Source organism: Lissotriton helveticus, chromosome 7 (genome assembly GCF_964261635.1).
Source record: "Lissotriton helveticus chromosome 7, aLisHel1.1, whole genome shotgun sequence".
NCBI lineage: Eukaryota > Metazoa > Chordata > Amphibia > Caudata > Salamandridae > Lissotriton > Lissotriton helveticus.
The window spans coordinates 716,875,155-716,901,060 of record NC_136068.1 but is presented as its reverse complement, the minus strand read 5'-3'; the positions used below and the strand labels follow the sequence as shown (position 1 = coordinate 716,901,060).

Genomic DNA, 25,906 nt, shown 5'->3' with positions numbered 1-25,906 from the left:
AAGCAGGTACCTTTCACAAACATCAAGGCACCTATCCACCCCAAAACACCAGAGGGTTCTATCACAGAGGTCAATACAGAACCAATAACCTAGGAAGAGGTTGTGGATCCACTACCAAGGGATCCACTTCAATAAGCAATGGCTTTGTACCCCCCAACACCATTTGATACCAGTAGGGTGAAGGCTAAAGGATTTTCACACTCAATAGGAACAAATAACATCAGATCTGTGGGCCCTTTCAATAATAAAAGATGGATATTGTCTAGAACTCCATCTCCACCCAGTAGCCCACCCTGGGTACAAACATGTCAAGATAACACTTACTCCTCCTCCAAGAGGAGGTTCAAGCACTGCATCAAAAAGGAGCCATAGAGCTTGCCCCAGAACGATACCAAGGATACAGGGTGTATTCATTCATCACAAAGATTGATGACGCATTAAGGCCTATACTAGACATCAGGCCTCAACAGGTACATCTTATTGGAGAACTTCTACATGTAACACTGCAAGAAGTCTTACCGCTTCTTCACCTAGGAGACTTCATGACAGACATAGACCTCAAAGACGCCGATTTCCTCATACCAATACACTCAGCTCATTGGCGGTACCCCTGCTTTCAAGTAAGTGGGCAACATCAATTTAAAGTATTGCCAATACTGCACCAAGAGTATTTACAAAATGTATTGCAGTAGTAGCTGCTCCCGTGAGAAGAGGGGGCGCACATTGACATATGTTATCCTATCTAGGCAATTGAATGATGACAAACCTCTGTACGACATTCAAATCTAATCAGTCTTGTTCACAATCTGGGCTTCGCGCTCTGTGTTACTAAATCTCACTTCCAAACCTTGCAGATTCAGGCATTCTTCAGGGCTACCCTAAACTCTATCACTGCAAGGGCAAGAGTCCAGTCCTGAAAGAGTGCAAAAGATCAAATTTGCATTGCCTCTGTTCCAGCCACATCACATAACGGTCAAAACTGTGACTCGCCTTGTAGGTAAGATGGCATCATGCATTTCCATAGTGCCATATGCATGACCACACATGCGCTTCCTGCAACAGTGTCTACGGTCTTAATGCTCGCAAGATATGGGGCGCCTACAAATCTAGTGTTGATAGGGCTGATGACTCATAGCTCTCTGCAGTGGTGGAACAGCTATCATTTGTTGCAGGTTTGACCCATCAAGGTCCCAATTCAGCAAGTGATCATTGCCACAGACGCTTCCTTACACATTTGGGGAGTGCACATACAAGATCTCAATGCGTGGTCAATGAGCTCCATTGCAAACATCTCTACACATCAACCATCTAGAGCTTCTTGCGATTCAGTTAGCTTTCAAAGCTAACAACATCTTGTACAAAAGGTGGTTCTAGTCCGTACGGACAACATCACTGCGATATACAAAAAAGGGAAGGAGCAAAGTCCTTACATCGGTTTCGTTTAGCGTAGCTTAGCGCATATGGCATTGGGCCGTAAATCACACCGTCCACCTCCTATCTGAATACCTACCAGGGGTGGACAACTACTTCGCAGATATGTTCAGCAGAATGCAACAACAGGTACAAGAGTGGAAAATTGACACGCAGTTACTCCATTCATACTTCCTACAATAACGCACCCCAGAGATGCATCTTTGCCACACAGAACGCTAACTGACAAAGCTTCGCCTCCATGTTTCCTCATTCCCTGTCCAAGGGCAATGCCCTATGGAGTTATTGGTCAAGGATTTTCGCCTATGCTTTTCTTCCTCTCCCAATCATTCTTTACGTGGTTAAACTCCGGCAACCCTCTCTCACACTGATTCCAATCGCCCCAACATAGGCACGACAAGCATGGTTCGCAACTCTCCTTATGCTAACAGTTGCACCACACGAAAAGCTGCCAATCTGGCCACACCTAACTCTGGATCAGGGTAGGGTCAGACAACTCGACCAGTTCAATCTAGCAATTTGGCTCCTGAAATCCTAGAGTTTGGATACTTAATATTCGACAAGAATATATGACCATTGTTAAACAAGCCCATAAGCGTACTACACAGGCATGCTGCACAACAAAAAGGAAAAGATGTGTACACTATTGCTTAGCAAAACAAATCTAACTGCTCTCACCTTTAGTACAAGATCTAGTTTACCTACTCCACTCACAACAAGCGGGCCTAGCCTACATTTCCATTTGGTTGCACTTGGCAACACTTGCTGCATATATGCAAAACAGACAACATATATCTGTTTAAAATACCAGTCATCAAAGCTTTTATGAAAGGACTTAGAAAAATGATCCATCCTCCATTCCACCAGCACCTGTCTGGAATCTCAGTATAGTCCTTACCATACTTAGGGGTTATCCCTTTCAAATATTAAATTCATGTGATTTACAGTTTCTCCCTTGGAAAGTGGGCTTTTTTGCTAGCTATAACATCCCTCAGATGGATCTGTGAACTTCAGGCGCTCACTTTGGAAGAACTGTTTTTCCAAGTCTGTCCTGATAGATTACTACTAAGAACAACCCCCAAATTTCTCCCTAAAGTAGGTTCTTCTTTTCGTTTAAATCAGACCATTGAGCTCCCATGTTTTCTTTCCAAAATCAGACTTGGTAGCTGAGAGAGCACTCAACACTGGATGGTAAAAAAGCTGTAATGTATTACACCGAGAGGACAGAGCCCTTTCGGAAGCCTCGGCAGCTTTTTGTGTTTTTGTCAAACCCTCAGAGGCTCTCTAATCTCCAAAGTAGGAATTTCAAAGTGTATAGTCAGATGTATACAGACTTTGCCAAGGCCAAAGGAGTTTTACATGCTACTCCGAGAGCTCATTCCACTTGTAAACAAGCATTTGCAATGCAATAGGTCTCGCATTTACACAAGTTTGAGCTTATGGCAATGCCTTTTCTTTTTTTTTTGTTTTTAAAACATAAATAAAAGGCATTGTCATTTACAATGCTAATAGTTTAAACTTTAGCAAAAGTGAGACCTATTGCATTGCAAATGCTTGTTTAAAGGACGCCTCAGACACTACTTTCCCAACCTACCAACCTTCAGCGATAGGACAAAACTGCAAGAAGCCAAAAGTAAGTAAAAAAATGTGATTCAAAAGCATCACAATGTTATAATCGTCTGGACTGTGTAAAACTTAAACCTCAATCAGAAGGTTTCTTAGTCCTTTAAAATTATCAAAATGGGTGAAATACAGGCACTGGCAAAATCTCTTAATAATGCAATGCCTTTAACACAGCTCCGATCAACTTGGTTTACAGCACTATTTTTTAGGAAAGACCAACATAGCGCACCAAAAGTGCAATTATCCCAACTCGAAAGTTCTAAGCGTTGGTATTGCTTTCACCTGCTTTGTAGAGAATGTAACTGACCAACACGATAATATAGCTGGGCCTCGCACTGTCATCAAAAACCGACACCTTCAAATAAACGTATGTAGGGAGGCCTTCGGGACGTCGTAATAGCATTGACTGGAAAAAGTATCACAATAACAGAACAACTATTAGTGTACCCAGTATAATGAAGTACTTGTTACATTTAAGGCTCACATTGACAACGCAGGGTAATGATCCTATTAAGAGCAGTCGTCTTTTCAAAAGCTCCCTTTCAAAACAAGGGCTCAGCTGTTGGACCGAATGTTTCATGAATGATGACTGGGCACATAGGTAACATACTGCTAGGACCAGTTCTTCCTGTTACAGCTACAGATTACAGAACACGTATTCAGCAAATCCTTTCAACATTTATGCGTCCAGCGAGCCCTAAAAAAGCTGGCCATTCATTGCTGTTTTAATAGTCTGCCAATGCGTGTTTGTGATACTAAATAGGACTGTGAACGAAATCGTATGTATTCATCTGATATTTATAGGTTTACATCGTCTTCGCTGCTTTATTTTGCTCGTGAGAAAATGTAACACGTAGTCGTTGAATGCCACTCATAATTACACTGAAATTATGAAAATGTCACACAAAAGCAATCTGAAACCATGGCAGCTATAGGCCGCTCTTACCTGGGGAGAAACTTCGGACGGTGGCCGCGCTCTCGAGCCTCGCGCAGATCCTGTCCTCGAGCCTCCCCCGTCTCTGATTGTTCTGGTGACAGGGCCTGTGCGCGAGGCCCTCGGATGCCGGGCGGCGCTTGTTACCGCGAGGGTGAGGACTCCCCATTTCAGCCATTAGTGTTAGGGGGCGGGGGGGGGGGGGGGGTGTCGCCGGCCTGAGTGGCCTGGGGCCCTCACTCGTTTGTCGCATTGACTTTCTCCCGCCAGCAGTTCATGTTCTCAGAGCATGCAAGATGCGATGCCCCTTGCAGGGGTGGGCGTCAGATGCTGGTGAGGGTTCTAAATGTCTGTCAAACACGTATCTAAGCTATACATTGCGCCGCGAGTGAGTACAATGCCATGGGCCATAATGTGAGCCGGTAAATGTGAGCCCATTCAAACAGGTTGACCAATAACAGTCGGTTATAATTGAAGTTCAGTGGCCCGTTCCCACCTATGGGCCCTGGCACCACTGCACCAGCCTCACCGACGATAGCTACAAAGGGGACCCTTTCTCGACCCTGGCCGTTCCTAGGCGGCCTCCCGCCAGAAAATATTTTATTGAAGGAGTGGGAGGGAGGCCCACAAAAGACTTGTTCTTGTTCAATCGTTTACTGTGAGCGATAACGACGTGTTTGCCCAAATGAATCCCTTTGTCATGAACGTCATGCCTCTATATTTTAAAGCACATTTTCCGGATCAAACTCGTGGCTTCTACTCATATGAGTGTATTTATCCTGACACAGCCGAATGTTTCTCTTCTCCTTTTGGGAAGGAAATTCCCACGGGACGACGAGCGCACACTGTAGCAGTTTCTCAAGGTGCAAGGCCGAATGCGTTTGGTAAAGCTCACAGGGCTGCAGCTGGACCCAGTTCCAAATGTGCGTCACGCTTCCCCAGTGAGGAAAGACGGCCACTGTCCCCTCCTGCAACCGGTGGTGGGTAAGACTGGGACATCTTCCAGAAGAGGACGAGGAATGCACTGCATAGATTTTCAGTAAAGCGCTGAAAAATAATGTATTAAAGTCTTAGAAGTGCAGAGAAAGTAAAGGAAAAGCACGCTCACGAAGGTGATGCGCGCGTTCACAGCCCGTGTCTCGAAAAGTGCGCGAGCAGCCATTGGCTCCTATGTGCCGGAAGTCCCGCCTCCTCGCGCAACCGAGAAGGGAGTGGAAAAGTCCTCCCGCGGCCCGGGGCACCCGTGAGCTGTGGAGAGCCCCGGAGCCGCCTGCGAAGAGGAGTAGCCTTTTGTCCCGCGGCCCCGGAGAAGAGCTCCAGAGCCGAGGAGTCACACCGGGAGGAAAGAGAAGTGCTGCGGAAAGAGCCCCGAGGAGCGGGAGCTCTCGTGTAGCCCCCGCCAGCAGAGCCCGGTGAGTGTCGTGAAGGGGGAGGGGGGAGGGAGAGAAGAGATCCGGACAGAGCTCCGGACTTTGGACAGAGCTCCGGACCGTGCCACAGAACGGCCCCACCTGGTCAGCATGGCGCATGGAGTCCGGTTGTGGAGCCAGAGCGGGAAGGAACCCGGGAGCGGTGAAAGCGAGCGGGGGGCTTGTATGGCGGTAATCTATGTGTGTGTGCGTGCGTGCGTGTAGGTGCGCTCCTGTGTGTGTGGGGGGGAGGGGGGCCTGCCTGCATGTGCATGTGTGTATGTCTGTTCAGGGAATCGGTGGCAGGGGACGTGCACGGCGCCGGGCTGGGCGTGCGCGTTCGCGCACACCAATCCAGCCTGGACTGCGCGCGTGCACCTTCTCGTCCGTCCTTCCCTTCAGACAGGTGACTATACGTCTCCGTCCCTGGAAAGCATCCTTTGGATGCTTATTCCAGGGCGAGACCTAAAAAGGGACCTCTCTGGATTTCTTCTGCAATATTCAATCGAAATCTATAGTGCAATCACATGGAATAACCGACATACATTCACCAACCATTATACCGTGTAGATGTTCTAGCTAGCCAACAAGCTAGAGTGGGTCAAACTGTCTTACGGACACATTTTCAAGCATCTCCATCGGCCATTAGCTAGCCACCTCTTTTTGGGAGCACTGCTTTACATTAGACGCTAATCATATGTATCTACGGCCAACACATGCTACAAATGAAATGTTACGTTGTAAGCATCTATTCCTAGCATGTTGTGCCATAGATTCATATGCACTCACCTCCTTCCTGGAAAATGACTGAACGCAATTTTTCTATAATACATTTATTTTTCTAAAACATTACTTGCATGCTCATCTTTACTTTTTAATTTCCTGCTCCTATGCTAAGTTCACCTGATGAGTGAAAAACAATCTAATAAAGGAGCTGATGACTCTGTGCAATACAGACTAAAGGAGGTGTTGAAGATTATTTGTTTTTTTATTCAAGTTTATTTTTATTTGCATAGTTACTGAAACCCAGTGCAATACAACATAACATCCAATAAAACCATAAATACACAGTTAAAAAGGTAAGTGCTCCAATATCATGAAATCATTGTAGCAGCTTTGCGAACCTAAATCAACCTAATTTAGGTCCCCATAAACCATTTTTTAAATTGAAGAGTGTTGGAAATGGGATCCCCGGCTGGCCAGGGCTTTCGCCAAAGTCAGTCAGAGACCACCACTCCCAAGTCAGGGCAAGGGAGTTACACGCCAAGATAACCCCTGCTCACCCTCTAGGTAACGTGGCGCGAGCAGCAAGGCTAAACTTGGAGGCGATGTAAGTTAAGTATTTGCGCACGCACCCCAGCAACAACACCCAGGACCCACCACAAAGGAAACTCCACACAAGGTTATATAACAATAGCCTTTGTATTACACCAAAACACATTAGATAAAACACACACTTTACAATGTGCCAGAGGCACGGGCAGAATTTACAGGGGATATGTACAAGACAGGGCCACCTGGACCACTGTCAGGAATCAGAAGTAACACTTTCAGAAATAGCACTTAAAATGTAAATCACTGTAGCACAAAAATATAACACAACCAGTAATCACTGGTAACCAGGACCTCACTAGCACCACCTGTACTAGGAAGAAAACAACCACCTAAGTATCACAGTACCTGTAGGGGTGTAAGCACATAACACATGATGCAATGCATAACATTCATTCAGAGGTGTAAGGGAGGAAAACACATGATGCATCAACAATACATTCAGAGGTGTAAAAACAAGGCACATGACGCATAAAAACACATTCAGAGGTGCAGAAAATGAACAATTGCGCCAAACTCACGTAAGTCACCACCTGTGACTGTCCCTGTGTCCCAATGTCAGGGGGCCTAAACGTGGCAACTGCCCACAAAGTGCTGGGCAGTTGTAAAGCAATGCTGGTGGGGACAACGTTGGAGCCCCTCAGGCTCTGGCAAACTGTGGGATGGGGGCCTCGTGGCCCTAAACAAATGCAATGTCACCCAAGAGCCCCTCTGGGCTCTTAACCAACAATGGGGGCACTCAAGAGAAATGTGGCACAAACGTTGGAGTCCCCCCTCTGGGGACTCGAAATCAATAAATGCCCCTTGAAATGTAGGAGCCTCTCAGGGCTCCTGAATAACTGTGGCGCTGTTGAGCCTCTCAGGGCTCTGAAAACAACTGTGAGCCTCTTTGCTGGAGTCCCCCTCCTGGGGACTCAAAAAGGCAATGACCCCTTCTCTGATGCTTAGGCACTATCTTTAGGGCCCAGGTACTGTGTTTTCGAAGTCTGGGCCCTCTGGAACGCTCCTGTGCGCTCCCTACGATTACCGGCAATGGACCCTACCAAACCTCACGCATCTGGCGTGAGATGCGTTCACTGCAGCCGGTACAGACAAGGGAAGGGGTACGCTTGGGGGCCTGGAGGGGCGGGTACTGCCAAAGTGCCCCGACGCCCTCCTCTTTGCTTCTTGACACCGGCCCCCCACTCACCGGCTTGTAGGCTTCCTTTCTCGGCTCCGGGCTGTGTGGAGAGAGACTTCCTGCCCCTCTCTCTCTCTGGGCATGGGCTGACTCGGCAGCCAATAGCAGAGCGGCCTCCCTGACGAGCCTCCCTCTTCGGCTCTGGTCGCGCTGCTGAGGCAAATCCCGGGGAAAGAAGCAGGGGGTGAAAACTGCCGGGTGGGCACCGGCCCAAGGTGAGAAAAGCGCTCCGAGCGCTAGCAGGCCATAAAGCTCCCCCTGGTCTAGGGTTTCAGCAAAGGGCCAAATGAAAACACAGCGCACACAGCGCTAAAGGACATAAAAGCGCTCCCAGGCGCTAGGAGGAATTTAAAGCGCTCCCTGCGCAAACATGGCAAATAAAGCGTTAAGCGCTGGGGGCCGAAATCAAGCGCTCCCAAGGTCCAGGCAGAGTCCTTCAGCAAGGCAGGGGGGGGCAAGGCTGGGCCAGAGCCAGCACACTGGGTCTCCAGGCAGGGAGACACTCCAAGTGGCGGTCCTCCTGGACCCAGCAGCAGCAACAGCCCCCTCAGGATCCTGGAAGAGAACAAATTCTGTGGGGACACAGCCCCATTTTTATACAGTACATTCCTTTGTCTGAAGGTGCAGGGTGGGGGCGGAACCAGTCGCAGCTGGTTCTTGAGTACTCTGTTTACCCTCAACCACCCTCTCTATTCACTGGCAGGGCTTGGGTCGTTAGACACACCACAGGGGGGCGGAGCCAGCATTGTGTGGTGAAAACCCAGCCCATCCAGGACACAGGTACACTCCTCCCACACATCACTCATGCTAATCTCCCACTCACCACCGGGCAGACCCACCCAGACTTCCTGGAGCCTGGCATGCCAGCCAGCTCCAGCCAATCACACTCCAGCACCCTCACTGCACACGTACAGCCATGTCTAGGAATGACTCTTCCCCACTAGACACATACAGGCCGCACATACCATCTTGCAGCATTCACTCTCACGAGTTCACACATACCAGACTCGAGCCTGTACACCCCACGCATCAGGAACTACCAGGGACACATACATTCCCCATGCATTCCTATGGGCGGGCAGGCCTAGCTCAGCACATGCACTCAAAGTGCGCACGCACTTTCCACTGGGACACAGTGAAAGTGCGCAGAACCCAAAAATCACCATTGCCAGGTCACCATTACCAGCAGAAAGTCTAGGGGTGAACCTGCCCTAAGGCCCAAGTCCAACAAAGAGCCAGTCTGAGTTTTTCTGTTAATGGAAGATGCAGAAGTGTCAGATGGCAACCAGTTACTACACAGTAGTTCTGAATACAAAGTGCAGAGTGCATCGAAGTTTAAAAGAGCCACAATGTCAGCAAAGTGCCCAGATGAAGACTACTTAGACCAATGGCCCTTCTCTCAAGGTCCCTTTAATATTTGGGGATCATAGTCCAGGTACCAAACTAACTCGTTTTGGTATTTTCTTTTCCACCAGAGCAAGGTACTTTACTAGCCTACAGTGCTTCCATGATGGATGTAGCCCCAAATGATATTTCAAAAATTGTTCTTTGGTGGTTCTGGAGTAGCCTAGACTGAAATATTTTTGGAGAGCAAGTGTGCAGTAACGGTTTAATGTCATCCAGGCATGGGCTCTGTCTGGAAAAAGTTGCCTTGATTTCCACTAGCAAAAAAGTTTTTGTGCGAGATTCCTTGAAATAGGCTCTGCGGGCGATGCTTCTCTGTGCTGCAGCTCCTGCCATAAATAGTAGTTTAAGGTATTGGGGACTGCCTTCCTGATCTCATCCCAGCAGATTATAAATTCTTTGCCTCGCCAAAGACAGTATTTGCAGGCCGAACTCCAGCCGGATCTGTACTTGCGAGGTATATTTTGGAAGGCTGAATAGGAATCTGTATGCTTTACCTAAAATGCTGTCCAGTATTTTAGCGTGTCTACCTTTCAGGAGTTCGCTGCCATAAGTTATGGTTGGTAATATTTTGGCTTGTTCTACCCAGAGGAGAGGGGGCGGCGTGGGCCCTGTTAGTTTTTTGATAAAAGGTTCTTTAATGTTACTGCCAGTGCCAGCCCTTTCCTTTTGATGTCCTCCTACTGATGTGCCAATAGGTCCTATTTATCGAAAACTACACCTGGGTTTATGCATTCAGCTGCCATCTGGATTGTTGTGCTGCACCAATACCAGACCAGAGTCCTTTTTAGGTCTCGCCTAGCCTTACAGCGCGCATGCGCTGCTCACTCTGTGAGGCTTCTTGTAATCAAGCCAATTTCAGAAGTGGAGTCTAGGCTCCGCCCCTTCATTCCATTGGCTTGCGTCATAGTGCTTGCTAAGCCCTGGCTTTCCCTGGTCAGTGAGGCTTTTTAGTCCCTCCTTGTTATCGCCCGGTCTTCTTTTGGCCCCGCCCACCCGGACTGGATCTTTTACTTGCAGCGGTAGACTGTCTCCTTTAATTACTTGCCATGCCCTCTAAATTGTATGCTTAGTATTTTTCTCTAAATTGTATGTTTTTTTATTTCTATAATGAGTTGGCGCCCGCTTGGGACACCGCACTCACTTTATTTATATTTTCGCTGCATTCACTTCAGAGACACCGCGTTCTGTTATGTTTTTTTTTTGTTTTTTTTTTTACTTTAAAATTGAGCTCTGCGCCGCTTCAAGGACCTGGTTTATTTATATATTTACGTTCTGGAAGTCCGTGATCTCAGATTTTATAATGCTTCGTCAGTACAGCACGCCTAGAGCCTGGCCTCAGACATACCATGACTCCTAACCCCACTGGCCCTGCAGAGAATACCAGAGTCTACGTGATCACGCATGTTATAGTAATAAACGTGCTGGGGAATCACACAACCCATCAAACAAGCATTTGCAATGCAATTGGTCTCGCATTTGCGAAAATTTGAGCTATTGGCATCGTAAATGACAAGGCCTTATATTTATCTGTTTTCAAAACCAACACAAAGATAAAAGGTTTGTCATTTACAATGCCAGTAGCTCAAATTCTCGCAAATGCGATACCTATTGCATTGCAAATGCTTGTTATTGTTGATAGCCATTGTTTGTTTTTTCAAAATTGATGTTCAGACTATTCTCATCAGTTTTCCTGCATTGTGTCGAGGAGGTGTTGCAGACCCAGCTGAGTATTACTAACCAGGACCGCATCGTCTATGTACAGAAAGGTAGACTGTGCCATGCCCCCTAGCCTAGGGGCATGGGAGTTGCAGGTGTTAGGTTCTTGCGTCAGGTCAGCCATAAAGAGATTGAATAGTATGGTGGCAAGCGCATACCCCTGCTTCAGCTCTTTGCTTGTTAGTATTCATCTAGAGAGGTGTGTGCCCGCACCGTTTCACCTGCACCCACATGTTTGTGTGGAGCATTATGCGCTAATCCAATAGAGCCTGGGGAATATTCCAGCGGGCCAGTTTGCTCCAGAGCCTACCCCAGTCTACACGTTCAAAGGCTGCCCTAAAGTCTATAAAATCGAGATGAAGAGGCAGCTTTCACCATGTCGATGAAAAGTGACATAGCCAAGATGTTGGTTGTAGTGCCTGATGTTTTACAAAGCCATGTCTGATTGTGTAGGATTATGGCTTTCTCAGAGGCCCAAGATTAAATTTCCTCTAACAATGTCCCTGCAAAGTCTTTTGCTTTGTTCTCGATGAGGGCAACCAGACTGTATTTTTTCGCCAAGGACTTGTCTCCACTTTTGTTAATCGGAGAGATTTGTTGGGCCTTTCCATGAAGCTGGAAGTTTGCCCAGAAATCTAATTTCAACAACAAAGTGCATCTAAAGGTTCCGCCCAAAATTCTGCATTTTGTTTGAAGAGTGCCGTGGAAATGCCATTGGGGTCGGGGACCCCTTCTCTCCTTCCTTATGCAATTTATTTATTTATAAAGTTTTATATAGCGCGAACTTGCCAATAGGGTATCAGAGTGCTTTACAATTAGGATTGTAGCGTTACAAGTTACATCAGATACAAGAGCATAGTAAGGTACAGTACACATAAACAATGTTTCAATAATTCGTAGGAGGGAGGTGAGGAAGGAGTAATAGCGGGGAGACTAGGAGGAACAATGCCCAATGTCCAGCTGGGTAGGTGACGGTCAAGGGGGAAAACCAGGGCATATCTCCTCATTAGCTGTCAAGCATCTCCACCAGTCATCAGCCATATTGCTTAGGCCTCAGCGTTCAGGAAAAACAGTTTTTAGTTTATTTGATTTGCAAAGGTAATATATAGCTCTATCTAGACCCAGAGGTATCAGAGCGCATAACCAGGTACATCAAAAGGATTATAAAGCGCTGGCTAGACCCGTAGGTATCAGATCGCTATAACAGAGGAACATTGCGTTACAAATTACATCAGTTACAATCGCGTAGTAAGGTACAGTGAACAACGAGATTGAGAGAATTTATAGGAAAGGATGGGAGGAAGGAGCCCTAGTAGGAAGACGAGGAAGAACTGTGTCCAATGTCCGGAGAGACAAATAGAGAGGGAAAGGGGAGAGGTGGAGTGCCATCTAATTGAGTTTATTCAGGATGACTTTGAGGCATGCTGTGATTCGTCAGCTGATTGGGGTGAGGGTGATGAAGCTCTGTCACCCTTTGAACGGATTTCTTTAGGGGTATCCTTTGGCATCATTGTAGCTGCGTGGCGTGTGGCATTTGCAACCACTCCCGTGAGGGATAGATCCATTATCTACCCGCCCCCCCCCAGTAAAGTGTATGCTGTCATTTACCTTAATATCTGAGAATGGCCTTGCACAGACCTTGTCTTCTTGTGATCTATTGGCAGCCCCCTTCACTATCTGAAGTGTACTTTTTTTGTTGAAGAAATATTTGAAATTTTATGTCCTCCGGTTTATATCTCGGGGATCTTAGGATGCTAGTTATAGCCTTTTTGAGTTGCTTCAGTGGTTTCCATTGGGCATTTGGAATGCTCCCCCCCCCCCCCCCACTGGGAGCTTGGTGGAGCCTTATTTTAAGTGGTTTGGTTAATGTTTATTCCAATCTAGTGGCGAAGCATTACCATCTGCCTATAGCACAATTTGTTGTTCCTGTTTGTGCTATAGGAGGAGTCACCATACCTTATGACTCAAAAGACTTCTTCGAAGAAAAACAAGTTGCATATGTTCAATACTAGATGGCAGGAAAATGCTAAGCATATGAATCTATGGCACTTCATGCTACAAATAGATTCTTACAGGTTAAGTAACCTATTCTCTTCTTGTTACTTGGGTAACCGTTATTTCTTTAATAGCCTCTTCTCTTTCCTTTCATCTGTACTGTAGCTTTCAATAGTGGTTTTACCTAGCATTTTGTCTTCAAGTTGTCTTGTGACCATATGACCCGCAGTGTCTTTCTTTTGTTGTTTATTAAACTGTAGTATGCTTAGTCAGGTTTTGTTCTCTCAACCGTGGAGAAACACTGTCACATCTTCCTATTGTTCATAGGAAGAAATATTGCTTTTTAAAGTTCATAAATATGGGTACATTTATATATGTGCATTATTGTTTTGCAGGAAAGAGGATATCAAGGATCTGGAATCGGATAAGGAGGCTAATATGGAGGCTGAAATCAAGGCTGCTCGGGAAAGAGCTATTGTTCCACTGGATGCTCGAATGAAACAGTTCAGAGATATGCTGCTTGAGAGAGGGGTTAGGAAACTATCTTTTATGATTTATTTGAAACTTTTTTTGTCTTCCCTAGACAGTGCATTTACTGTCTCTACGAGACCTCTTGTTTTCTGACAGTGGGCTTACAGGCCACCCATCGCTTACCATTGGTAGCATCCATTGTCACTCATGTGCATGCTTCTTATTGGTCAGATGCAGTAGACTTCCTTCCGCTTCGTGTCTATTCCCTGGAGCATGGGTGCATTACTTGTGTCCTTCTACTGCTCATTCTTTTAGTCTCTACCTTTTTTTTTTTTTTAAATTAAAGCTTTCTACCAGAATGAGTCTTTTAGCTTTCTCCATTGTTTTTCTAATCTTTGTGTCCTCACAAATGTGTTGCTTGACCCCCCCCCATGTCCATTTTGCTAGACTCTCCCCACCCTTTCGTCTGTTGCTTGATCACCCCACCCACCCTCCCACCTCTGTGTTGCTTGTCCCTTCCACCTCTGTGTTGCTTTACCCCTGCCACAATGTCGCTTGACTCTACCGCCCACCCTCCCACCTGTGCTGCTTGACAACCCCCCCTCTGTGATGCTTGTCCCTCATGCCTGCTCTCCCGGCTCGGTGTTGCTTGACCCCCGCCTCGATGTTGCTTGAATCTCCTGCCCGTCCTCCTGCCTCGGTGTTGCTTGACCCGTCCGCCCGTCCTCCAGCCTTGTCTGTTGCTTCACCTCCCCCAACCTCCCCGGTCTGTTGCTTGACCCCCACCCTCCCCTGTCTGTTGCTTGACCCCCACCCTCCCCTGTCTGTTGCTTGACCCCCACCCTCCCCTGTCTGTTGCTTGACCCCCACCCTCCCCTGTCTGTGTTGCTTGACCCCTACCCTCCCCTGTCTGTGTTGCTTGACCCCTACCCTCCCCTGTCTGTGTTGCTTGACCCCTACCCTCCCCTGTCTGTGTTGCTTGACCCCTACCCTCCCCTGTCTGTGTTGCTTGACCCCCACCCTCCCCTGTCTGTGTTGCTTGACCCCACCCTCCCCGTCCCTGTTGCTAGACCCCCCCCACCCTCCCCGTCCCTGTTGCTAGACCCCCCCCACCCTCCCCGTCCCTGTTGTTAGACCCCCCCCACCCTCCCCGTCCCTGTTGTTAGACCCCCCCCACCCTCCCCGTCCCTGTTGTTAGACCCCCCCCACCCTCCCCGTCCCTGTTGTTAGACCCCCCCCACCCTCCCCGTCCCTGTTGTTAGACCCCCCCACCCTCCTCGTCCCTGTTGTTAGACCCCCCCCACCCTCCCCGTCCCTGTTGTTAGACCCCCCCACCCTCCCCGTCCCTGTTGTTAGACCCCCCACCCTCCCCGTCCCTGTTGTTAGACCCCCCCACCCTCCCCGTCCCTGTTGTTAGACCCCCCCCACCCTCCCCTTCCCTGTTGTTAGACCCCCCCCACCCTCCCCGTCCCTGTTGTTAGACCCCCCCCACCCTCCCCGTCCCTGTTGTTAGACCCCCACCCTCCCCGTCCCTGTTGTTAGACCCCCCCCACCCTCCCCGTCCCTGTTGTTAGACCCCCCCACCCTCCCCGTCCCTGTTGTTAGACCCCCCCACCCTCCCCGTCCCTGTTGTTAGACCCCCCCACCCTCCCCGTCCCTGTTGTTAGACCCCCCCCACCCTCCCCGTCCCTGTTGTTAGACCCCCCACCCTCCCCTTCCCTGTTGTTAGACCCCCCCCTCCCGGTCCCTGTTGTTAGACCCCCCCACCCTCCCCGTCCCTGTTGTTGGACCCCCCCACCCTCCCCGTCCCTGTTGTTGGACCCCCACCCTCCCCGTCCCTGTTGTTGGACCCCCCCCCACCCTCCCCGTCCCTGTTGTTGGACCCCCCCCACCCTCCCCGTCCCTGTTGTTGGACCCCCCCCCACCCTCCCCGTCCCTGTTGTTGGACCCCCCCCACCCTCCCCGTCCCTGTTGTTGGACCCCCCCCCACCCTCCCCGTCCCTGTTGTTGGACCCCCCCCACCCTCCCCGTCCCTGTTGTTGGACCCCCCCCACCCTCCCCGTCCCTGTTGTTGGACCCCCCCCACCCTCCCCGTCGCTGGACCCCCCCCCACCCTCCCCGTCCCTGTTGCTGGACCCCCCCCACCCTCCCCGTCCCTGTTGCTGGACCCCCCCACCCTCCCCGTCCCTGTTGCTGGACCCCCCCCACCCTCCCCGTCCCTGTTGCTGGACCCCCCCCACCCTCCCCGTCCCTGTTGCTGGACCCCCCCCACCCTCCCCGTCCCTGTTGCTGGACCCCCCCCACCCTCCCCGTCCCTGTTGCTGGACCCCCCCCACCCTCCCCGTCCCTGTTGCTGGACCCCCCCCACCCTCCCCGTCCCTGTTGCTGGACCCCCCCCACCCTCCCCGTCCCTGTTGCTGGACCCCCCCCACCCTCCCCGTCCCTGTTGCTGGACCCCCCCACCCTCCCTGTCCCTGTTGCTGGACCCCCCCCACCCTCCCCGTCCCTGTTGCTGGACCCCCCCCACCCTCCCCGTCCCTGTTGCTGGACCCCCCCCACCCTCCCCGTCCCTGTTGCTGGACCCCCCCCACCCTCCCCGTCCCTGTTGCTGGACCCCCCCCACCCTCCCCGTCCCTGTTGCTGGACCCCCCCCACCCTCCCCGTCCCTGTTGCTGGACCCCCCCCACCCTCCCCGTCCCTGTTGCTGGACCCCCCCCACCCTCCCCGTCCCTGTTGCTGGACCCCCCCCACCCTCCCCGTCCCTGTTGCTGGACCCCCCCCACCCTCCCCGTCCCTGTTGCTGGACCCCCCCCACCCTCCCCGTCCCTGTTGCTGGACCCCCCCCACCCTCCCCGTCCCTGTTGCTGGACCCCCCCCACCCTCCCCGTCCCTGTTGCTGGACCCCCCCCACCCTCCCCGTCCCTGTTGCTGGACCCCCCCCCCACCCTCCCTGTTGCTGGACCCCCCCCCCACCCTCCCCGTCCCTGTTGCTGGACCCCCCCCCACCCTCCCCGTCCCTGTTGCTGGACCCCCCCCCACCCTCCCCGTCCCTGTTGCTGGACCCCCCCCACCCTCCCCGTCCCTGTTGCTGGACCCCCCCCACCCTCCCCGTCCCTGTTGCTAGACCCCCCCCACCCTCCCCGTCCCTGTTGCTAGACCCCCCCCACCCTCCCCGTCCCTGTTGCTAGACCCCCCCCACCCTCCCCGTCCCTGTTGCTAGACCCCCCCCACCCTCCCCGTCCCTGTTGCTAGACCCCCCCCACCCTCCCCGTCCCTGTTGCTAGACCCCCCCACCCTCCCCGTCCCTGTTGCTAGACCCCCCCCACCCTCCCCGTCCCTGTTGCTAGACCCCCCCCACCCTCCCCGTCCCTGTTGCTAGACCCCCCCCACTCTCCCTGTTGCTAGACCCCCCACCCTCCCTGTTGCTAGACCCCCCCACCCTCCCTGTTGCTAGACCCCCCCACCCTCCCTGTTGCTAGACCCCCCCACCCTCTCCCTGTTGCTAGACCCCCCCACCCTCCCTGTTGCTAGACCCCCCACCCTCCCTGTTGCTAGACCCCCCCACCCTCCCTGTTGCTAGACCCCCCCACCCTCCCTGTTGCTAGACCCCCCCCACCCTCCCTGTTGCTAGACCCCCCCACCCTCCCTGTTGCAAGACCCCCCCACCCTCCCTGTTGCTAGACCCCCCCCACCCTCCCCGTTGCTAGACCCCCCCCACCCTCCCCGTCCCTGTTGCTAGACCCCCCCCACCCTCCCCGTCCCTGTTGCTAGACCCCCCCCACCCTCCCCGTCCCTGTTGCTAGACCCCCCCCACCCTCCCCGTCCCTGTTGCTAGACCCCCCCCACCCTCCCCGTCCCTGTTGCTAGACCCCCCCACCCTCCCCGTCCCTGTTGCTAGACCCCCCCACCCTCCCCGTCCCTGTTGCTAGACCCCCCCCACCCTCCCCGTCCCTGTTGCTAGACCCCCCCCACCCTCCCCGTCCCTGTTGCTAGACCCCCCCCACCCTCCCCGTCCCTGTTGCTAGACCCCCCCCACCCTCCCCGTCCCTGTTGCTAGACCCCCCCCACCCTCCCCGTCCCTGTTGCTAGACCCCCCCCACCCTCCCCGTCCCTGTTGCTAGACCCCCCCCACCCTCCCCGTCCCTGTTGCTAGACCCCCCCCACCCTCCCCGTCCCTGTTGCTAGACCCCCCCCACCCTCCCCGTCCCTGTTGCTAGACCCCCCCCACCCTCCCCGTCCCTGTTGCTAGACCCCCCCCCACCCTCCCCGTCCCTGTTGCTAGACCCCCCCCACCCTCCCCGTCCCTGTTGCTAGACCCCCCCCACCCTCCCCGTCCCTGTTGCTAGACCCCCCCCACCCTCCCCGTCCCTGTTGCTAGACCCCCCCCCACCCTCCCCGTCCCTGTTGCTAGACCCCCCCCCACCCTCCCCGTCCCTGTTGCTAGACCCCCCCACCCTCCCCGTCCCTGTTGCTAGACCCCCCCACCCTCCCCGTCCCTGTTGCTAGACCCCCCCCACCCTCCCCGTCCCTGTTGCTAGACCCCCCCACCCTCCCCGTCCCTGTTGCTAGACCCCCCCACCCTCCCCGTCGCTAGACCCCCCCCACCCTCCCCGTCGCTAGACCCCCCCCACCCTCCCCGTCGCTAGACCCCCCCCACCCTCCCCGTCGCTAGACCCCCCCCACCCTCCCCGTCCCTGTTGCTAGACCCCCCCCACCCTCCCCGTCCCTGTTGCTAGACCCCCCCCACCCTCCCCGTCCCTGTTGCTAGACCCCCCCCACCCTCCCCGTCCCTGTTGCTAGACCCCCCCACCCTCCCCGTCCCTGTTGCTAGACCCCCCCACCCTCCCCGTCCCTGTTGCTAGACCCCCCCCACCCTCCCCGTCCCTGTTGCTAGACCCCCCCCACCCTCCCCGTCCCTGTTGCTAGACCCCCCCACCCTCCCCGTCCCTGTTGCTAGACCCCCCCCACCCTCCCCGTCCCTGTTGCTAGACCCCCCCCACCCTCCCCGTCCCTGTTGCTAGACCCCCCCCACCCTCCCCGTCCCTGTTGCTAGACCCCCCCCACCCTCCCCGTCCCTGTTGCTAGACCCCCCCCACCCTCCCCGTCCCTGTTGCTAGACCCCCCCCACCCTCCCCGTCCCTGTTGCTAGACCCCCCCCACCCTCCCCGTCCCTGTTGCTAGACCCCCCCACCCTCCCCGTCCCTGTTGCTAGACCCCCCACCCTCCCCGTCCCTGTTGCTAGATCCCCCTCCCTCACCCGTCCCCCGTCGCTAGACCCCCACACCCCACCCTCCCCCTCCCCGTCGCTAGATCCCCGCCGTCCTGCGTCCATGTCGCTTGACCCTCTGCCGTCCTGCGTCCATGTCGCTTGACCCTCTGCCGTCCTGCGTCCATGTCGCTTGACCCTCTGCCGTCCTGCGTCCATGTCGCTTGACCCTCTGCCGTCCTGCGTCCATGTCGCTTGACCCTCTGCCGTCCTGCGTCCATGTCGCTTGACCCTCCGCCGTCCTGCGTCCTTGTCGCTTGACCCTCCGCCGTCCTGCGTCCATGTCGCTTGACCCTCCGCCGTCCTGCGTCCATGTCGCTTGACCCTCCGCCGTCCTGCGTCCATGTTGCGTGACCGCTGCCACTTCACTCTTGATCAACCCACCCTCATCCATGTTGCTGGGCCCACCATCCACCCCCTTATTGTTTGACTCCACACTCCCACCTTTCCTTCTGTTATCCATTTTGTAACTCACCCCCGGCTCCTCCCACCCTCCATTGTCCATCATCTTTCCCCAAGCCTATCCCTTCCTCCCCCTATTGTAAGTGTAGGCCCTCGGCTCAGTCTCCCTCCCTTTTTGTTGCCTCCGGCCTACCCTCTCTGTGCAACCTTCCACCACATTAGTAAACAAAAAAGCCCTGTAATGCAGCCAGCGCTGACCACATCAGTGTTTTGTTCCCACACCCTTGATGATCTCTGTTCCCTGACCCATACATCCTTCCTCCGTGTTGCTTCCCATCCGGCCAGAAGTAAGAAAAAAATCCTATGACTTGGCCAGTGCTGGCAGCGTGCAGCACCTATCTTTTTCCTTTCAGCCATGCTGCTTGGCAGCCTTTCTGTTATGCAATATGGTTAAGACTTTGACAAAGCCCATAGCTTTCTCGTAAGCAAGACCTATTGGCTTTGCCTGTGCTTGTTAAATGTGTGATGTTGATTGAGAGGGGAAGAATCCTCCTATGTGACGGATTCTTCAGCTCAAAAAAATATTCTTGAGTAAATCAAACCATTTTGAAAGGCATCAGAGAAGTAGAAGCAAAAACTTCAAGGCTTTCCTCTGTGATGGATTCTAAATGTCACTCAGTAGTGGTAGTTTTAATGACTAATTAGGTGTGTGCGACTTCTGTGTAATTATCCGATGGTTTGCAGGACCAATTAATGTGCCAGGCTGCCATGCTAACCACCCGCTGCTTGTCATCTATTAGTGATGGGAAGTTCAGCGTTGGTTCAGACACATCCTCTTTTTAACTGATATTCTGTAATTTGTAATTCTGCATTACTTAGCCTTTGTAACATTTGTGAAATTCGTATTCCTAAAGCCATTTTTAATGGTTATATAAATTCCTATTTTACAGGTATCTGCTTTTTCAACTTGGGAAAAGGAGCTGCACAAGATAGTTTTTGATCCCCGGTACTTGCTGCTGAATCCTAAGGAAAGAAAACAGGTATCTGGTCTTTTGAATTTGTGCTGTTTGTACATCTTTTGCCCCCCTGATGTCATTCATTTAATATTGTAGCACATCTGTACTGTAATCTCCTTTCCCTTTGTGATGTGCAAATATACATTAGACACTTGTGTGTATTTATTTCCTCAAGAAATCTACTCACTATGGCGAACCAGATGTTATCAGGGCGAGCTATCTTTAGGGACTACTGGCTTGGTCTGGCGAGACTCCAGCTGACAAAGCAGGTGTTCTTTTAATTCAGATAGTGAAAGAGTAATAACAATGCCTTTAAATCTTGTTACATTTGCTGTGTGTGTGACAGAGGTCAGCCTATGTCTTCTTACAAATTGCACCTTAGTGTACCTGAGATTGTGTTTACAGAATGCTCTAACTTTGCAGTCGGAGAAAGACAAGTAAAATTACCTGTCTGACAATCATGCTGTGTGAAATGAAAAGCTATAAATTGTCCATTTTCTTTTCTAACCCATTTAAATAGCTTGTAAATTAATTATACAAGTTATTTAAAATATTTCAATAGTTGGGAGACCACTTTTTTTTTTTTAAGTCAACCTCTACCAAATAGTGCAGCCGTCTGATTTGCCGAAGACGTCTTGGAGACATTCATGAAGCTTCCCAGGAAACGCGTTCCTCCTGTTGCTTAGCATTGGCTTTGTGGTTGTAGCACATATTTTCTGGCTTTCTATTTGGTGGCTTTATTTGTTTTAGGCTGTCCTGGGTGTTTTCTTCCCTCCAATGGAGCAAAGTCTTTTCATGCCATCTCCCCTTGTTGTATACTTGTACGAGTGCTTCTTTCTATAAAAAGGCCTGGTAATCTTGTTTTAATTCTGAAGTGTGATGAAATCAAATATTAAACTAGAATTGAAACAAATCGGAAGACTTTACCTGATGATGTGCAGATAAATATTTGACAACCCTATTTCCCCATTATCATTTCTGCTCTATTTAGTTTTATCTGATGAGACGTCTAGCAGGCGATTCCTTACCTTTGAATTATCCACAGGATCCGGAAACTTTTCTACAGCAGTACCTCTGCGCATCAATAGAGGGCGTTGAGTGACTCCATAACGTTCAGCAGATGTGACTGACAGAGACCATATAAGCCCTCCCCTGAGGTGATGACGTTAGTTTCTTCCTTTCCGCGTGGACCCGGAGAGCTGTACCTCTGGCCAATATTGGCCTACCTCGTTGTTGGTGACAAAACTGTGTGCTTCTTTCTGGATATCTTTAGGGTATTGTGAACGAAGATGTCGACCCCTACACCCTCATCCTATTTGCATGTGGTGTCTGGGCGTGCACGGTGACTCCGAACGGTACAGCTCATGTCTTCAGGTTTGGTCTTATGCATTGCATGAGCGCCCCTTGACACTGTTAGCAGCACGGTGGTCGAGGGCCCCTTCTCAGTCACGCTCCCCTTCTCAGTCGCGCTCCCCTTCTGAGTCGCCCTCCCCTTCTCAGTCGCCCTCCCCTTCTCAGTCGCCCTCCCCTTCTCAGTCGCCCTCCCCTTCTCAGTCGCCCTCCCCTTCTCAGTCGCCCTCCCCTTCTCAGTCGCCCTCCCCTTCTCAGTCGCCCTCCCCTTCTCAGTCGCCCTCCCCCTTCTCAGTCGCCCTCCCCCTTCTCAGTCGCCCTCCCCCTTCTCAGTCGCCCTCCCCCTTCTCAGTCGCCCTCCCCCTTCTCAGTCGCCCTCCCCCTTCTCAGTCGCCCTCCCCCTTCTCAGTCGCCCTCCCCCTTCTCAGTCGCCCTCCCCCTTCTCAGTCGCCCTCCCCCTTCTCAGTCGCCCTCCCCCTTCTCAGTCGCCCTCCCCCTTCTCAGTCGCCCTCCCCCTTCTCAGTCGCCCTCCCCCTTCTCAGTCGCCCTCCCCCTTCTCAGTCGCCCTCCCCCTTCTCAGTCGCCCTCCCCCTTCTCAGTCGCCCTCCCCCTTCTCAGCCGCCCTCCCCCTTCTCAGCCGCCCTCCCCCTTCTCAGCCGCCCTCCCCCTTCTCAGCCGCCCTCCCCCTTCTCAGCCGCTCTCCCCCTTCTCAGTCGCCCTCCCCCTTCTCAGTCGCCCTCCCCCTTCTCAGTCGCCCTCCCCCTTCTCAGTCGCCCTCCCCCTTCTCAGTCGCCCTCCCCCTTCTCAGCCGCCCTCCCCCTTCTCAGTCGCCCTCCCCCTTCTCAGTCGCCCTCCCCCTTCTCAGTCGCCCTCCCCCTTCTCAGTCGCCCTCCCCCTTCTCAGTCGCCCTCCCCCTTCTCAGTCGCCCTCCCCCTTCTCAGTCGCCCTCCCCCTTCTCAGTCGCGCCTTCCCAGACTTTACTGCATAGGCGCAGTGTCTGACACCCCTCCTGTTCCCCCAGTGTCAGAGCGAGAATCTGTCCTGCAACTTCCAGTGTTTCCGCACTGAGGTGATTCTTGCTCATATGATGGAATACTCTCTCTCCCTTCAAGCCATTTTTGGTTCTCAGCCTCCCTCTGGTGTGCGTCTCGGCCCCAAGGAGGTCAGTGAGGCCTTGACTAACTCCGAACCGGCGGGACCTCCCTTAGTGTCAGTTAGGCCTACAGAATCCATGATCAACCCCTTATTGGCTCCAGTGCACAGCCCTTTGGGTTCCTACCTGAGATGCCAGTGTTGGATCCGCCGGCACCGCTTTCTGTGTCGGCGGCACCAATCGCCCCTACTTTGCCACTCCACCCTGACGCCGAGGTGTCTTCTCTTCGACGTCTAGATCAGCAGCGGTGGAATAGTTCTTTTTGGGCTACTTTCCTCTGCTTTCAGGGGAGCCTCTTGCTACTTTTCCTTGGAACACTGGTATTTTGGTGATGAAATAAATGAAGTTCCTAAGCCTTCTCCTAGGTTTCATTGGATGTCGGACCTTGGTGAAGCTAGTGAACTTGATTCTTCCTCATCCTCTAGCCTATTTTCTCCTCCTAGCCTCGCTTTGGAGTCTAGCTCGGCTTTTACTGAACTTTTGCGGCTCTGGGGCTGCAGCTTCCTTCTGTTGAGGTAGCTATTGATCCCCTACTTGAGTCGTTAATGAGGTCCAAACGAGAACTGAACCTGTGCTCCCCTTCCTGTGAAGCCCTCTTTAATATTTGTTTAGCACTTGGGCAAACCAGTTTCAAGGTCCTCTATGTGGCAGTCTGTAGCTCATAGGCACCATCCTGTCCCTGGAGACCTGCTCTGCCTTTTCCGTCAGTCTACTCCGTGCTCTTTATGGGTCAGGCTGCTACAGCCTTACTCGACATCAGTGCCACGCTTGAAGTCCCTCCAGACAGGGAGTCTAAAAGTCTAGATGCTCTTGGTAGATATCTCTTTTCAGCCACCAGCTCCGTTTTTCGGTCCCTTAGTAAGGCTAGTGTTTTGGGCCGTTTTTCTCCCCCTTTCTCTCCTCCGTCCCTGATGACTCTCAGGACACTCTTACTCAGATGATCCAGAATGGATGCCAGGTAGCTAAATTGCTGATTCGTTGTGGCATGAATACCACAGATTCCGTCGGATGAGCAATGACCCTTTAAGTAGCTCTTTTCCTGTGTGCCTTGCAATGTCCCTCTGGCTTTTCTGAGGCTGTCCAGTCTGTCTTGGTGGTCATGCCTTTCGATGGTTAATATCTGTTTGGCTCTCAAACTTTATACTGTTTTTGGTGAAGTTGGAGTGGAGTGAAATCTTAATATCCGATTGCTATACCGTCCTTGTGTTCCCCCCGTACTCAGTCTGCCCGTGGATGGTCTCCATCGTTTCTTTTATGTGTGAGCCGTAATAGGGCAGTGCCAGTTGGCCTCTTCTTTTCACTCACGAGTGGCATCCAGTGTGGTGCAACTGCCCTGTCAGGCATTTTCTTTTGTATCATTCTTACCCTGTTGATGACAGGTGGTGGTCCCTGGTTGTTTTGGAACGCATCTTAATTTTTGGCCCTATTTGGTTTCTATGCCTGTTGCTGCACTGTGTTCTCTTGCTTTGTACCAAAGTTCTGATAGGGGTATTTTCATGGTATTTTGCAGATACACTGTTGCCTTGTTCTACTGGGTACTTAGTTTGTATGCTTTACAGGTATTCCTCCATAGGTTTCTGACACCATAGTACCTGTTAGAGGGGGGCTCCACATGCCATGCTTTGGTGCACTGGTACAAGTCGGAAGATGGTGAACAGGGTTCCTCCTTGACACCCCTCCCCCGCCCCCTGAGTGTTTCTCCACACTAGCCAGTGTTTTTTTTTTTCCTTCCGCTCTATCTGGAGCCCTTCTTTCCTAGCAGACACAAAGGAAGGGGCATGGTTCTTAGCTTAGGGTGCATTGTCTGGTTTTGTCCTAGGTGGTGTCCTTTCTTTCTCTCTTCAGGCTTTCGCACTTCTTGTCAATAAAGCAAGCAGAAAAAACTTCTCACCAAGATATATATTTAATCAGCGGAATCTCTCACCATCTCAAAAATGCTCGCTAAGAGTCTTAGACCTAGAGGAGCCCGGACACAAATACGCCTGTATATGCAATCAATAAACATAAACTTGTTTAAATATTATTTGTTCGAGGCATATGAGCTACAGATCGTACACTTTTGCAATAGATCGCCACCTGGTGTTGGGCTCGGATGATTGCAGGTTGTTGTATTCTTGGAAGAAGTCTTTGTAGTCACGAGATAGGTGACTCCTCCCTTGGACAATACTGTGCATGGTCATCGACTCCATCCTCAGATTGTTTTTTTCCGCCACTGTGTTCGGATGAAAGTTTTCCACTCCGCTAGAAAAGACTTTTTAAGCAACTTCGAAGCGTAGAAACTTTATACAAACATTATCGACATCGAATAAACTTTTTGACATCATCAGCTACATTCCGGTGCGTCGACGCGGGCCGTTGGGCCTATCGGCGCCGTACGGCCTACGCCTCATGGACAGAACTCCATTCAAGAGATGCCCGGTATGTCGAGCAAAATTCCCTCATAGCGACCATCACAAGGTCTGCAACCTCTGTCTATCGCCGGAACACGACGAGTGGACCTGCACAGCTTGTGCATCCTTCCGATCGAAGAAGACCATTCGGGATCGGAGGATACGTCGACACGAGATGAGGAGAACGGCCCCAGCACCGGAGGCCATCTTCGAGGAGGAGATCGTCGAAGAAGACATCTCCGAGGGCGAGGACATCTCTGAGGACGAGGCTCCACTCGCCGCCGAGGAAGACTCGCCTGATCTCCAGATCATATCAGAGGCAGAGGACTCCGATGACTCGATCCCATCTCGTCAACCCGTGAGTACTCTTGCCCCTGCACAACAGACACTACCCAAGCCAAAGGTCAGCACTCCGCCCATGGGGCCCAGTCGAGACCGAAATATTCCCTCAAACGCCCCGCCTTCGGGCTCGGCTCAGAGGAAAACTACGCCTTCCGGTGCCTCGGCACCGACAAAACACATGCCAATTCCACCTCTTCCATCGGCACCGAAGCATACACATCCTTCGACACCGAAGAATTCTTCGACGCCGAAGCCAAAACGCCCTTCGGTGCCCAAAGACAAAGATCCTTCGGCACCCAAACCAACAGATGCACCGGTGCCGAAGCCGAAAACTGTATCTGATCCGCAAAAAGCTCCGGATCCAAAACCTTCCGGTTCTGAAAATAAAGATGGAAAGCCAGCGTCCGAAGCCTCAAGGCCAACGAGACCTGTCTCCATTCCAAAACTTCAACCTCTGTACCAAAGACTCCAAGGCCTGATTCAGAGACA

The 25,906-nt window shown here is 52.1% G+C and overlaps 1 protein-coding gene across 1 annotated transcript in view; it reads left to right on the top strand.

Moving 5' to 3' along the window:
• TCERG1 (transcription elongation regulator 1) overlaps nucleotides 1-25,906 on the top strand; it is an 800,085-nt gene that overhangs the window by 524,811 nt on the left and 249,368 nt on the right. Inside the window, exons 12-13 of the mRNA XM_078653039.1 lie at nucleotides 13,423-13,558; nucleotides 20,117-20,206. Of these exons, the coding sequence (XP_078509165.1) occupies nucleotides 13,423-13,558; nucleotides 20,117-20,206 (226 nt within the window). The remainder of the gene's footprint in view (nucleotides 1-13,422; nucleotides 13,559-20,116; nucleotides 20,207-25,906) is intronic.